We start from the raw sequence: 15,341 nt of genomic DNA, 5'->3' as shown, positions 1-15,341 counted from the left end.
TTGATTGACTGCTTTATTGTAGCTTAATTAAGAGGCTTACAATCACTTTGAAATTTACCTATTCAAGCGAAATCATCAAGTTCGACATTGAAAATATGTTTCAATTGATCTCATCAGGTTAAAGAATAACATTTCTAATATTCAACACGAAATGTTGAGGGGAATAGTTTTCAATGTTCATTAATAGAACACACCATCGAAGTTCTGTGGATGTTTATTCTATACACATCAAAACGTTTCAACGTTGCAAAGAGCATTGGAAGCTGAGTTCGATTGTATATCTGGATTTAACAATTCAACACAATATCGAAATTCTAATGCCTAGCGACGATGCAAAAGAAGGAAAAATTCTTTCAAATTTACATCAAATCTGTTTAAATTTGTAGGTTATGTCAGTTACTATACACATGAACTGACTTCGGCTATACCAATTCTTAGTTCCCGATTCCAACTCCAAAACAGCCCTTACTTTATTTATTTTTTCAGAGATGACAAAACGGTTTTTACAAACTTAGGCTTCAATAAAAGGTCTTATAAGATCCGACGTCCGATAATGGATTATGGTGACGCTACGCAGAGCGAAAATGCAAATGACGAAAATGTTTCCGCAGAGGCGGGTCTCGAACCCGTAGCTAACTCCTATCCGGATAAATTGTTTTACCAATTAAACTACCCTGCATATGAAAATACATGAAGAGAAAGTCCAATTGACTAGAAGAACCAAGCATGCTTAGCTTTGTTTGGCCACCACACCATTCACTCACAATCCTACATTTATGGAAACGAATTTAACAGAAATCAAACACACACTGCACTACATGTCTAAATTTTCCTGTTCTGCTTTGCCGTCGACACTGATTTGAGACTTTGTTTTTGTCTATTTTGCTGCCTAAATACTTCTAAGTTTGACTCATAACTGTTCAGAAATTGAAAAGATAATGTTTATTTATATGGAGATGAAATTTGACAATCTCTCTCGCCAGCAGGCATAAAACCTCCTCATTATTTGTATCAACAGATTACAATGATCCAATAGATTCACTTATACTTAACACTTACAATTAAAACATGATGACACCAAGCATTACAGGGCAGTACTAGTTCTCTTGCTTGAAAGGCGAGAGAGAAGAAAAAAGTGGGTAGGCGAAAGGAATACAAGGGTTGGTGGAGAGGATGGTAAACGAGCGTGGGCTTACAACGGTGTTAGAATCAGCATGTAGATTAATACACCAGCTCAAAAAAAAATCATGCTGTGACTGCAAAAATATAGTGTCGTCGGGTAATTTAATTAGATAATACAGTTTAAAGTCATCTGCGAAAGATAGAGGTATTTCGATATAAAACTGATAGTGATCATTTTAATATAAAATTGAGATCATTGAGGTAGAGCAAGAATAAAAAAAGATCCCAAGTGACTGCCTTGAGGAACTTCAGAGCATACTGCGAAATGTGTTGTTATGCAGTCTCCGATTTCTACTGACATTTCACATGTTAGTTTATTCCCGAATAAACTTCCTAGTTTTTGTTCAAGTTTCAAGTAAAATAGACTAATCTTTTCGTGATACTTATGAATTGTGTGAATAATATGGGAAAGACATTATCACACCACTAGGTGGACTAAAACAAGTTTGATGAAATGATAAACTTTCCTAGAAATACCTCGCATCTTATTTTAAACAATCTATTCTTCAAACCATTCCGGCCATGTAATTTCTTCACCTTCCCGTCTCCGAAGCGTTCCTAGACACTTTCCGGTCTTATTCAACTTCGGCTTGATAATAATTCATTGTTTCTTGAGCTCGTAAAATTAGGGTCAAGTACGTAAATTGATATTTTCATATAAAATCCACTCTTTTGTCGTGGCACTTAACGACATGGCTGAAGAGGTAGATAGCTAAATCCTACCACAACTTTTCAGAACATTTGTGTGCTATGATGAAATGTTGCAGAATGCGTTTTTACGTTCCTTTCAGAAATTCAAATTCATTACCTCGTTTTCCGTAGAGATTGAGGCTTTCAATAATTTGCCTGAATTGCGTGATAGAGAAATCATTTTTCCGGAGAAGTCGTAGACCCTATTATTACAAGCAAACATGCGGAACACATGTACTCTTTAAAATGGGTTGGCGTCAAGGTATAAAGTAGTGTCCATCGGTAGTCCCAAAATGTAGGTTTATTCTTCTTAGCTTTTTTATAAATATATAAAGGGTATGGAATTCGCTTAAACTTTGGAAAACAAACTGAGCAGATGTCTGTGTGTACAGACCTATTTTGTTGGCTGGATCTCGGTAAAATAATTGCCGAGATTTGCACCGCCGAGTACTCGGTAATCATCTCGGCAAAAGATAAAATTGACGAATGTCAATTATTAACGAAATTGTAAGCAAAAAGTTTACTGTCTGTTTGGCATAATTATTACTGAAGCAACAATGTTAGATTTACTAATTACTGAGCCTTCAGCAATTGAAAGTAAACAACGAATATGAATTATTTATTGTAAACATTATATTTGGAACGAAGACTAAGCGCCGAATATGTTGGTTGACATGTCGTTGAAGTTCTTAGACATTACCTATAATGACATTCCGACAGAGCAAGCAGGATCTGGAAAAAATGAAGGAACCTTTCTATACACAATCAACAATAATTTGTAGTTACTATACTTACTGAATAGATAGTAAATTCTCCCGTCTTTCTTTTGAACCATTTTTTTTCTAATGACGACCGGAAATTTTCTCCGAAATATTTTGCCAGAAAATAACTGCGTAGTCATTTAGGGGTTTGGTACCTCATGTGTACCGTTTTGTGCTAAAGTGCACATGACTAGTTTTCATTTTTTACTTTTCGCATTCAGCTCATCAGTGCGTCAGCAGTTTATGTTGAACTGCTAACGCCACCTAACGGTTCAACATAAACTGCTGAGCAGACGTAAATTATTTGCTACTTACAAATCACTTATCGGCACCGAAGTGCCATGTCTATCCTGACGTGCCGAAAGAACAAAACAAATTGACGACATACTGGGCGCCAACAGATTGTAGTCATTTAGGGGTTTGGTACCTCATGTGTACCGTTTTGTGCTAAAGTGCACATGACAACCCCTAAATAACTAAAATCTGTTGACTATTGCAACAACATTGAAATTTTTCAATAGTACACTATTGAAAAACCTGTTTGATTTAACTCATGACAGCACTAGCCAATCAGAACGCTAGATGTCTACATCTATACAAGAGCATCCATATAAAAGTTGAGTGGTTCATTTTGCCTACCATTTGCTGAGAAACTGTTCCCGAAACAAGACACACGAGAGATACATCGAGGACCTGTCGTCTCGCTGTTTCCCGTTCTGCGAACAAGAAAAGGAATTTTTGCAAAGGGGCTGTCCGTACACCGCTGCCAGTAGCAGGTATAAAATGAAATGTGATGTGAGAAATAGCATCATTTAAGTTAAAGCAGCTACTCTGAACGCACGAGACACCGTCAGTACGATGGCACCGAAAAGCGGTAGAAAGGCAGCCAAAAAGTCCTGCAAGGTCCATTCAAAGCACTTTTTTGTGCTAAAGATCATTCTAAAGAACTAGTTGAATTTTGTCGCTTTCCTACCATTTTCTGAGCAACTGTTGCCGAAACAAGACACACACGAGAACCATCTCAGATCTCAATATTTCCTACCAAAAGATTCATCAAGATGGAACTTAAAAAAATTTGCACCGTCACTAACACATTCAATTACGAACGGAAATGCGAAAGTGGAAGTGATGATGTTGAATATATATTTTACTAGTATGGGGTCGTGTGAAAATATGCCATGCGAAACAGGGTGCCATATATACAGATTAATCTTTATAGTAATAATAATAATAATAATAATAATAATAATAATAATAATAATAATAATAATAATAATAATAATTATTATTATTATTATTATTATTATTATTATTATTATTATTATTATTATTATTATTATTATTATTATTATTATCATTATTATTATTATTATTATTATTATTATTATTATTATTAAAATGACTCTTGCATACCGAAGATTGTCGATACATTTCAGACCAGGCCATTGCAATTGTCTCGTACTGAAATTTCGAGAAGAATCAGATATCTTCGAACTTCATAGCTTCAATACAAATAAACTACAAATTTGTCGTACCTAGCCTCCTATATTAGCAAATTAAAAAGGAATTGTTTCAAGTTTGGAATATATAGTTGTAGAATAGTAGCTGTTTAATGTAACTAATCTGTACTTTAGTGTAGGTGCAGCGCTTCAAACTCTATTAATGGAAAAGGGGAAAGGTTTGCACAATTCATGCAATCAATCAACTAACTGATATTCGGAAAAGTGATGGGATTGTGCCAGTTTTTTCGTATTCACGACATCCAGTTATGTCTCTGACATTACCCACCCGCCTTTTTAGTAGCATCAAGAGAAAACTTGGCAACCTTTCGATACGAAATGAGATGAGAACAAAGCGCAATCAAGTGAATTAAATGAAAATTTTTATCTCATATTTTTGAAAATTTTTATTGCTTAGCGAAAAATTTTAGAAGTTTTCAATCGTTGATTAAACCAGTGAAAAGTGATCATTACTAGTTATGAAATCATGAAACATTGAATAGTGGTTATGTGAAACAATGATCATATTTTGAGAAGAATCAATTAGTATATATTTAGAAACATGATGAACTGTAAAACTTGAGACGAAAGTGTTTTCTAAATTGGAAAGTGAACTTATTTCTACATGACAAAAAACCGACCACTGAACGATTTAAACCCATTTTTTAATGCAAAAGTTTGACAAAAACCTCAATAAACTTTTTAAAATATTTCACAATTTTGTTCAGGGACGTTGGAAGATATGATGAAGGGCTGATATGGAATTAGAAGCTCAGATGAAATAGGGAACCGTTACCCTACTTTATCGTAATACAAATATTAACAATTAAGAATCTGTCAACTAATCACGGAGATTTTTTCGCCAATAGTTGGGGTTTTTGACAAGGCACGACGAAATTACGCTTGGAATCAAAATTAGACACAGTTTTCAATACAATCATTTCTGAGTCATAGTATATTGGATCGATTTGTTTTTAGCACGGTACTTTTTGGCAACATAATTGTTCGACTGCGACGTGTAAATTCTTGTATTGGAAATTCTGCTTTAAACGTATTTTTTTCTCAATTTTCTCCTAGATGGCTGCACCGATTTCAACAAACTTATGCTCGTTTGGAAACCAGTACTAGTTCTTTAAACAGGCTTACGGTTCCAGTGGAATAATGGTATAAGTGACGTAAACGTCAAAACTCATTTCCTGTATATGGATTAACCGATAACGATAATTTTAGGCTCGTTCGAGACTAAAATTGGACTAAGGATCGATTTCGAATAAGATATGACAAAAATATCCAGTTTTGAAGATATAATCGTTAAAATGACGTAATCGACAAAATATTTTCTTTTTATCCGTATAAATATTTACGATCATGTTCAAATGTATTACTACTTTTGGTCTGAGAAATATTTCAAAATATATGACATTAGCGCTGACCATTCTTTTGTGAACTACCCGAATCAATCTGAATAATTTTATGTCCAAAATGAGAGTCAGGAATTATCTTCTTAATAAAGAGTCAAAAAATATTTTGATGAGTTCGTTTTAATGAAAAAGAAAGGCTTTATCACATCGCAAAGGCAATTAAGAATAGGTTCTTATTCGAATACAGCGTTTTGAAGAACGCGAATACAAAAAATACATTCGCCCTTTTCAAAAATTTGTCTTGAGTCGAAGTGGGTTATCTATCCGCGGAAAATTAAACGGCATGCAAATATTTAACGGCTTGACTTGAACGACTTGTCGCACAAAGCATAACAGGCAAAATCGACACAAGAATATTTTCAGTGATTGAGCGCAGTGGGCTTACCACACGTTTATTTGGATTGTAAAAGAGAGACTCATTGATTCGTAATGGATTTGTGAATATATCCTAGTTCAATTTTTATTGTTAGTGATTACTATTACAGTAGAATTATGAACTATTAGTATGAATAATTGACTAACAGTAGATTAAATGTATATGTATTAGCTAAGATGCTGACAACGAATGTGCATGAGTTTAGTAGCAAAAATAGATTCTTCTCCTAACAATCGATTGAAAACAAGAGAACATTCCAGTATTCTCGATATTTTACCAGAGCCAAATAGCCACCGCATGAAAGAGCGAGGCCGAAATTCATTATCGATACAAATTAATTTTGAAATAAGACATTACTGGAATGCACCAGACAACGAAAATGTTATAGAACATGATCTATAAACGTATATATTTTTGAATGATGATCCCGGCAACTGGTTATATGAATGTTATATGTTTCAATGTTCTAAGTGAATGATAATGTTTGGCTTGTACTCATTTCATTCAGATGTCTGTCTAGTTTTGCTACAATCAGTAGTTATATCTATCATTTGATTTTACGCAACAAAGCAACATCAATGCATTGAGCTAAACAGAGTTGAACATTACTAGCATTATAAACGTCAGTTACGTTAGAAAAGGAACTATGTTTTATAATACTCATTTTATTGTATTCAACTCGTTATTTCAACACAGAAACTAATGCATAAATTCCTGTCATTTTTTATATGTATTTGTTGCTCACGATATAATGCCACCGAACCCACTGTGCATTTCTCACACCTCCACCATACGAAACAGCAATGCGCAAGCAATATAGAAAATGATGAAAAGTTTATGAAATTCACTTGAAACTTTTTCAAATTTCAGTTCTTTCGGTTACAGTTTTATAAATTTGAGATTTCAGGTTTTATGACACTGCTTTTTCTATTTTGTAAAAATGTTTGCTTGTGCGTTTATGGGTACAAAAGCACGATCTTTCAGAAAAAAAATTCTATTTTTTTAAATTTGCTTATGAAAAACGTATTATTCCAGGTACTGCAGCAACAAACAAGACAATACAGACCCATTCGGGATGCCAGCACGGGACTAGAAACGTCTGTACTGGGGATTAACGTGATGGCTTCCCACAGTCACTTTATAAAAGGAAAATTGAAGGTAAGTAATTGTAATTGTAAACATTTTTTTTTCGGTTTCGATTATAGATGATTTTATCTATCGAGCCTTTTGAATCCGACAAACTTTCTGAGTTTTTTGTGCGTTGTTAAGTAAGCGACTTGAATGGCGATCGTTTTCATTCGACCGCTGATCACAATTCGACCGCATTTTACTGTCAATTGTGATACATATCGTATGACCAAACTCTATATCTCCAAATATAAAACGTTCAGCATAAACGAAAGAGAAAATGCAATAAGTTCAGATGTCAGCATCAGTTCCTGTTCCGAGTGATAAGAAAATAAAACAATCAACTGAACTTGGTCCTTCCCAAAAGTGTTAATGAGCTCTCGCGCACGCCAAGAAGTACTTTTCTGTAAACGAAAACAACGACAATTCATTAAACATCGCTTCATCACTTTGCCTAAAAAGTCACACTTCAACTTGGAAAGTAAACTTCCGGTTGCTTGTTGTGCTTACCTACTACAAGTTCGATATTCGTTGTCCTGTGCGAACCGCCACAGGCTACGCTATACAACGGCAAACGGTGAACCCCTCGTTCTCGCCATCTCGCCATCTCTGCATACCCCAAAAAAGAAACTTTTCTCCCTGTGAAGGACAAAACAGCATAGTTGCAGCTTCTTCGGCAGTCCATCGCGGGCCACCACGAAAACACTATGTGCGCTGACTCGGTAAATGCTTCCCGTCCTGATTGAAATGTTAATCAAAACGGAAAAGTTAAATTAATTAATTATAAATTCTAATTTGAATTTATTTCACCCTTTTGCTTCCTTTATTCTGGTTCCTCTTTGGCAAGAAAATTGTTGGGTCAACCGAGAGAGCTGCTTTACAGGAAGAAAAACGGAAAAAAATCATTTTTTGGTAATTCACCCAACCGCTGAATGCTGAGATTCTCAACCGGAGGTTCCATCTGAAAATAGGTGAAAATCTTGAGATTTAGGAAGAATTGATTATTGTCGGAATGTGCCAATAGATGATGGATTTACAATTTATTTGTTTTTATGTGGGCCTGATTAAATAAGTAACCCAACATGCTAACCTCACTTTGAAATAACTACTTTATTTAGTCCGACCAGCAAACGGTTGTTATAAAATGACATAAGATGCAGGTTTAGAACCACTGATTCAGTGAAAGGAAAGGGTAATACCAGGCTTCACAGTGAAGGGGTATTTTCAGAAGCTGAACGGGTTCGTAAAAGAAAAGAAAGGATCCTTCATTCGGTCCTTTTTTTTTGGTTTGCTCCTTCGGAACCATTTTCAGTGTAAACAAAAGGTTCGATTCCATCACGAGTAAACGGTGTTAATTAAAAGTTAAATTGATTCCAGATCCTTTTGGAAACGACGATACCGAAGGAAGAATGCCAATGCCTTCACTGAATCATTACTTAGAACAGTTGTCTTATCACCGGTGAGCAACCGGCGACGGTTAGATTCTTTATCTCCAAGTAAACGGACTCGCAAAATAGATGAAAGTATCTTTCAGGTACAGAATTCAAACCGTCAAACATACTCTAATTCGTGGAACTGCTCTTTCATTGAGCTATCCTGAACCCTGTGAAAACAAAACACAGCTTAAACCGTATCCACTGAATCATGCAGAAACATGAACGCTACACATTTTGTTCTTACTTTGTAGGTTTTCAAATGGACTGCCCCCAGTAGCACCTTCATTCGAACGAAAGCGCCCCCTAGAAACAAGCTCCAAATTTTTATATAGATTCATCGATTAGTTACGATTGATCTAGAATTGTTGTTCAATGGTCCCGTTCACTAGCGTTACCACCTCGGGTACACTTTTATTTGGGGTAAAAAGATCCTGAATTTAATTTACCCTCACATTGCATTAAACATTAAACCATGCGTAGGAGATGCGCATTGTTTTATCTAAGTGAGTCGATATTTTGATTGGCAACAATGTTTCATTTGATGAATAATCTACTTATTGGTGAATACTCATGGCTCTCGAATTGTGGGATCTGATTCCCTATTGAAATGGACGCTTTATATAATGTACTATGTTTTTGCTTGAATCCAGATGCGAAGAGATGAACAACAAAAATTTAAACAGGAATACAAAATATCTTGAAGAGATGAACAGCAAAAATATAAACAGGAATCAAAAAATCTTACAAAATCTCAGTAGTGATATATATTTTTTATTTGATAAAAAAGTACGTAAAAAGGTTACGTAAAAAAGTGTACGTAAACGGAAGTGGGATGTACATATTTTTCCAGTACAGCCCTTAAGGTGAAATGTAGCGTCATAAAATGCGCGCAAAATTTTACACGCTTCAGTTGAACGAACCGTCGCACAAAGCATACCAAGAAAAACGGACACATAGAAACAAGAACTTTTTTCAAGGATTGAGCGCAGTGGGTTTACCTCTCGTTATATTGACTTGTAAAAAAGACTGGACGTAATGGATTTTCGAATCTTTCACACTTTGAATATATGCTAATTCAATCGTTATTGTTAGTGATTACTCTTACACTAGAGCTATAAATAATGAGTAATTATGAATGACTAACATGAGGCTATATGTATATGTATTGACCAACTTGCTAACCATGTATATGCCTGAGTTTAGTAGCAAGCATGGATTCTCCTTCAAAAGAACGATTGAAGACAAGAGAACATTCAAGTATTTTTGATATCTTTTCCAGTCGTTCACCAGGCCCTTCTCGCCGATGAGATAGAATTTACGTAAAAGTATTTACTTGACATGCATGATAGAGCGCGGTCGAATTTACTTATCGAATACATTCAATGCCAATATATTCCATTCTAATTGGCTTTCATTATCATCTTCGAATAAGTAGAAAGTATTATTTATGTTGTGTCAATAGGATCGTAGCACTAGCCATGTAATCGAAGCTATGCTATGAGTTGGCTGCGATTGCTGTTAAATCAGAAAGGCCAAATTTCTTAAAAGGAATGTAATTCTAAGACTTCCACACCCAGACATTTTTCTGGTGTAGATTCAGTATTCTCCCATTACTGTTCCACCACTCCTTGTCTGCGAAGTCTGTTGAAACAAATGGTCATATTCAACAATAAATGTAATACCAAGACCTTGCAATGCATTGCATTCGACAGAATTGCACATTATTAGCATTATAAATGACAGTTACTTATAAAATAAACGATAACTTTCAATACCCATTTTATTGTATTCAACTAGTTTTTATTTCAACAAAAAACCCAATACTGCATAAATTCGCGTCATTATTTTATATGTAATTTTTGCTCACGATATAATGCCACCGTCCCCACCGTGCATTTCTCACACCACCTCAATACGAAACAGCAGCGCGCAAGCAATAAAAAAAATGCGGAAAAATTTATCTAAACTTTTTCAAATTTCGGTTGTTCTAGCTAATATTTTATAATTTTGAGTTGCATTATCAGATTCTTTGTGAAATTCTGCTACAAACACTACTTTTCAGTTCTAAAATCATCCCCGTGGAACGGAACAGTAACCGTTTATACATTTCAAAAACCAATTACGGCTCGGCAAAGCAAAATTTCAAAATTCTAAGAATACTTAGTTATGATAAATTTGATTTCGAAAACTTAAGTGTTTTTGGTTTTTTGAAAATCGGTCTAGTTTTTGAATAATTGATCAAAAACGCGATTTCCGCATTCCGCTACATTTCACCTTAACCAGCTCCTTAAGGTGAAATGTAGTTCCCAAAAACGAACGCAAAATTTTAACGACTTGAGTTGAACGAAACGTCGCACAAAGCATATCAGGCAAAACTAACACTTAGAAACAAGGAATAGTTTCAATGATTGATAGCAGTGGGCTTACCACATGTTTTGTTGGCTTGTAAAAGAGAGACTTTTTGATTCGTGATGGTTTTGTGAATATTTTGCAATTCGAATATATCCAAATTCAATTTTTATTGTAAATGATGATTACTATTACAGTAGAACTATGAATCATTAGTATTTATAATTAACTAACATGAGGTTATAAGTACACATACGTGAGTAACATTTTAACAATGTATATGCATGAGTTGAATATCAAACATATATTCTTCGTCTAAAGATCGATTAAAGACAAGACAACAATCAAGTGTTCTCTATATCTTTACCAGAGCCAAATAGTAATTCACTGCATGAGAGGAGCGCGGTCCAATTTTATTATCGATTAAAAAACTGTTCGAATAAGAAATTACTGGACGTTCACCAGACAACGAAAATGTACCAAATAAATACATTTTCCATAAACGTATATATTTTTGAATTACGATTCCGGCACCAGGTTATATGATAATACTTGGCTTGATTTAATTTAATTCAAATAAACATGTCTAGGTTAAATTTTCAGTTTTGCTACAATCTGAAGTAAGGAGTGTATCGAAAATAAGCAATCCACAAATTTTTCTATCAAATTATGATAAAAAAACGAGATTTTATTCAAACTAAAAATTGATTTTTTATTGTACGAGATTAAACTTGAGCATAATGTAAACCGGATGAAATTTAAGTTATTCCTTCACAAATTGTCGAACTTTTGATCGAAATCTCTTCGTCAAGTTCCGGACAAGTGTTGCATCGCATTTTTTGGACACTTGAGCCCAAGTTTTTTTTTTAACTCCTGCATGTTCCCAGCTGCCTTACCAGTCTTCTTGAAGACCTTCTTCTCGATTGCCCAGTCACGTTCGATGGGTCGAAGCTGAGGGCAATTTGATGGATGGATTGATAATTTTCTCAAAGAAATTTATACCCCTTTCCGCAAGCCAACTGAGAGTGGTTTTGGCATAGTGAGCCAACACTAAATCTGACCAAAACAGTGGAGGTGTACTATGCTTCTTATTTAAGGGCAGTAATCTCTTCTGGAGACACCCAGATTTTTGCATTTATAGTTCCTGTAGTGTAAAAAATGGTTGACTTCAAACCACAGGAACATATTGCTTGCCATACCAGTACCTTCCGACCGAATTTCTCCACTTGAATCGACCTGTCCGCATCGCTCACATTATCCCCAACGACGACAGTAAAGTATCGTGGACCTGGAGGAGTTTTTGAGTCCTCCTTTACATAAATCTAATCGGCCATCAAAACGCATGCATCCGGATACTGCAAAAGACGTGAATACAATTTCCGGGCCCTTGTTGCTGCTCGCTTCTTCTATACTACAGTTTGTTTCGAAATTTTCTGCTTCTGTAGGTCTTCAGGTGATTTCGCCTCTTGGTACGCTGGATCATTCCGATACTCGTTCCTGTTTTTTGGCCAACTCACCTATTGACATTGATTTGTTCTTCATGATTGAAGAGATACCTCTTTCTGGTCCAGTTTCGGGTTTGAAGAACCGGATTTTCTGCCTCTTCCTAGTAGCTCATCCGAAGAATAGTGTTCCTCAAACTTATTAATAATGGTTTTAACACTGACATGATGAATAACAAACCGCTTCGCCAATTTTCGCATAGGAATACCCTTCTCGCTTAGCCATGTGTCTAGAACCTTAATTTTCACTTCCTTTTCAATACGCGACATTTTGTAAACGCAGAATTTCAACCGCACAAACAAGTAAAGAAACGAAAGCTGACAGCCAAACGCACAGCATGCTGTGATCTGGACATAAAAACCGTCACAAATACATGCGTACGACACAAATGTATGTGGATAGCTTATTTTCGATACACTCCTTAATATCTTTTATATGATATTATCCAACAAAGCGGCATCATTGCATTGAGCTAAACAGAGTTGGGTATTACTAGCATTATAAATATCAGTTGACTTATAAAATGAATAATTTCTTACAATAATAATTTTATTGCATTTAACTCGTTGTTATTTCAACACAAAAACCAATACTTAAATTCGTGTCATTTTCATATACGTAAGTTTTGCTCATTATATAACGCCACCGAACCCACTGTGCATTTCTCACTCTACCGTCATACGAAACAGAAGCGCGCAATCAATACAGAAAATGATGAAAAGTTTATGAAAATTACTTGAAACATTTTCAAATTTCGGCTAAAATTTTATAATTTTCCGTTGCCTTTTCTGATTCTTCGTGCAGTTTTGCTTCAATCACTATTTTTCAGTTCTAAAATCACCTCCGTGGAACGCAGTAGTGACCGTTTGTACATTTCAAAAACCAATTACGACTTGACAAAGCAAAATTTCAAAATTCTAAGAATAGTTAGTTGTGAAAATTTTAATTGCAAGAACTTAAGTGTTTTGGTTTTTTTTCGAAATTTCACTTCAAAAGTTTCAAACTAAGCTTACTGATGATGTAGAAATGAACGCTAGATTTTAATTCCTGATGTGAAATTTGTGAGCAAAATGATCACAAGTCATCAAACAGTTCTTACTTAACTATTGAAATGGCTTAATCACAAAGCATTTCTAGTTCCATATTTTGTATGTGGTTGATGAATTCATTGCTAGCAGTATCCCTAGCATTGGGTTCATTAGGGGAAAGAACGGGTGGGTAATGTCAGAGGCATAACTGGATGACGTGAATATGAATAAATTCCGGGAAATTTTTCTTTAGCTTGAGCGAATCATATATCTATTCATTGTAGAAAAGGTAAACAAACATTAAATAAATACGTTTATGTCGAATCTTACAAAAATTTGAAACAATTGTATTTTTTATGATACGTTACCTAAAATGATGGTGACGACCGGCGTATAGTATGTAAACAAATCAAGCAGCAATGTATAAATCATAAATCAAAAATAAGAGGATAACCGATAGAATATTAGAAAATTGCATTTTATGAGATTCAAAATAACTGCCCGGATTCGTCAACTCGTAAAATTGTTGTGTATCCCAAATTTTTACTTCTCATATTGTACTTGAGTATTAAAAGGTTTTCAAGGTAATCAATCGAACACAACAAGTGTCACACTCACCGTTTACATCTCACGCTAATGAACCGAATAAGCAGGTACTACCGAACAAAACGTGTCGGAAGCCCACGGTGATCAATCGCTGAAAATATTCCTTATTTTTATGTATTGGTTTTGCACAATACGCTTTGTGCGATAATTCGTTCAATTTATGCGGTTGAAAATTAGAGTGCCTTGTTTTGGCACTGCATTTCACCCTAATGCTCGTTCATACCGAACACTTTAGAAAACTTCAACTTTGAGTTAGTTCTAGATATCTCATACTACCGAAAATTTTATCATATATTGCCGAACATTTGATCTTTTTTTCTAATAACTTGACCAAAATTTGCTTCTATTTCGAACAAATTATGCTAATAACTTGATTATTCTATCGGAAAGCTCTGTTACTAATGGATGTTTTTTAGGAGATTTGTTTTTTCAATAGGGATTCCTCTAATGTCTGAAAGTTGTTTTTACAGTGTAAAATAACATCTCTACTCAGTATTGTTCGGTAAATCATCATGACCTATTAATGATAACAATTCCAGAACAATCCTTTCAAATCGTGGATATTTATTTTCTAAATCAGTGTTCGATTAAAACTGTTTATAGAACACTTCGTGAATTTTATGCTGCACATAATCGTCCGTCTGAGACCACCATAAAGAATGTAATTACCAAATTTTGGTCTACACTCACAGTTCGTTTGGTGTGGAATCTTCGGTCCTCATTTCTTTAAAAGTGAGGAAGGACGAGGAATTTTCGTGAATGGAAATCGATACAGAACCATGATCAATGAATTTTTGTTGTCAAATCTTCAAGATATGGATGTGGACAAAATGTGGTTTCAACAACAATTGACTTATTGAAAGAACATTTCAAGGACACCTTTATTTCGAGAATTGGACCGGCGAGTTGGCCTCCGCGTTCGTGTGATTTGACGAAACTCGACTATTTTTTTGTGGGGATATGTGAAGTCATTGGTTTATGTGGATAAATCAGCAACAATTAATGCTTTCAAAACCAATATTCAACAAGTAATTTTTTTGCCTTTCAAATATAGTTTTACCATTCAATTCACCAAAAACACTAAACAATATATTTTCCAACATTGATTGATAACATTTCATAACACTTAGCCTTTACGGTTGAGATACTTTCCGGCTCAAATTGCTTAGGAAAATTACAAAACCTGCTGTACTTTGAACTAATCTCTCATTATCAAAGTCCTCGGAACAACAATCTGCTTCATTGATGAGCCCATTAGCGTTCCGTTCTAGGTTTCCCGTTAGGCTTAGTATCATTTTTGTTCTTACGGAAGGAAATATTCCTTTCAAGAGCAACAAAACCGTTTAGCAAAGTTCACACTCT

The 15,341-nt window shown here is 34.9% G+C and overlaps 1 protein-coding gene across 12 annotated transcripts in view; it reads left to right on the top strand.

Annotated features, from left to right (window-relative positions):
- The window catches only part of LOC131428837 (uncharacterized), a 505,952-nt gene that overhangs the window by 437,319 nt on the left and 53,292 nt on the right, over nt 1-15,341 (top strand). For all 12 annotated transcript variants that reach the window (XM_058592893.1, XM_058592883.1, XM_058592886.1 and 9 more), the window contains one exon: nt 6,965-7,087. In XM_058592893.1, the coding sequence (XP_058448876.1) occupies nt 6,965-7,087 (123 nt within the window). The remainder of the gene's footprint in view (nt 1-6,964; nt 7,088-15,341) is intronic.

This window comes from Malaya genurostris, chromosome 2 (genome assembly GCF_030247185.1).
Source record: "Malaya genurostris strain Urasoe2022 chromosome 2, Malgen_1.1, whole genome shotgun sequence".
Taxonomy (NCBI): Eukaryota; Metazoa; Arthropoda; class Insecta; order Diptera; family Culicidae; genus Malaya; species Malaya genurostris.
Note: the sequence above shows the minus strand (reverse complement) of the source record. Positions and strands in the feature narration are given on the sequence as shown.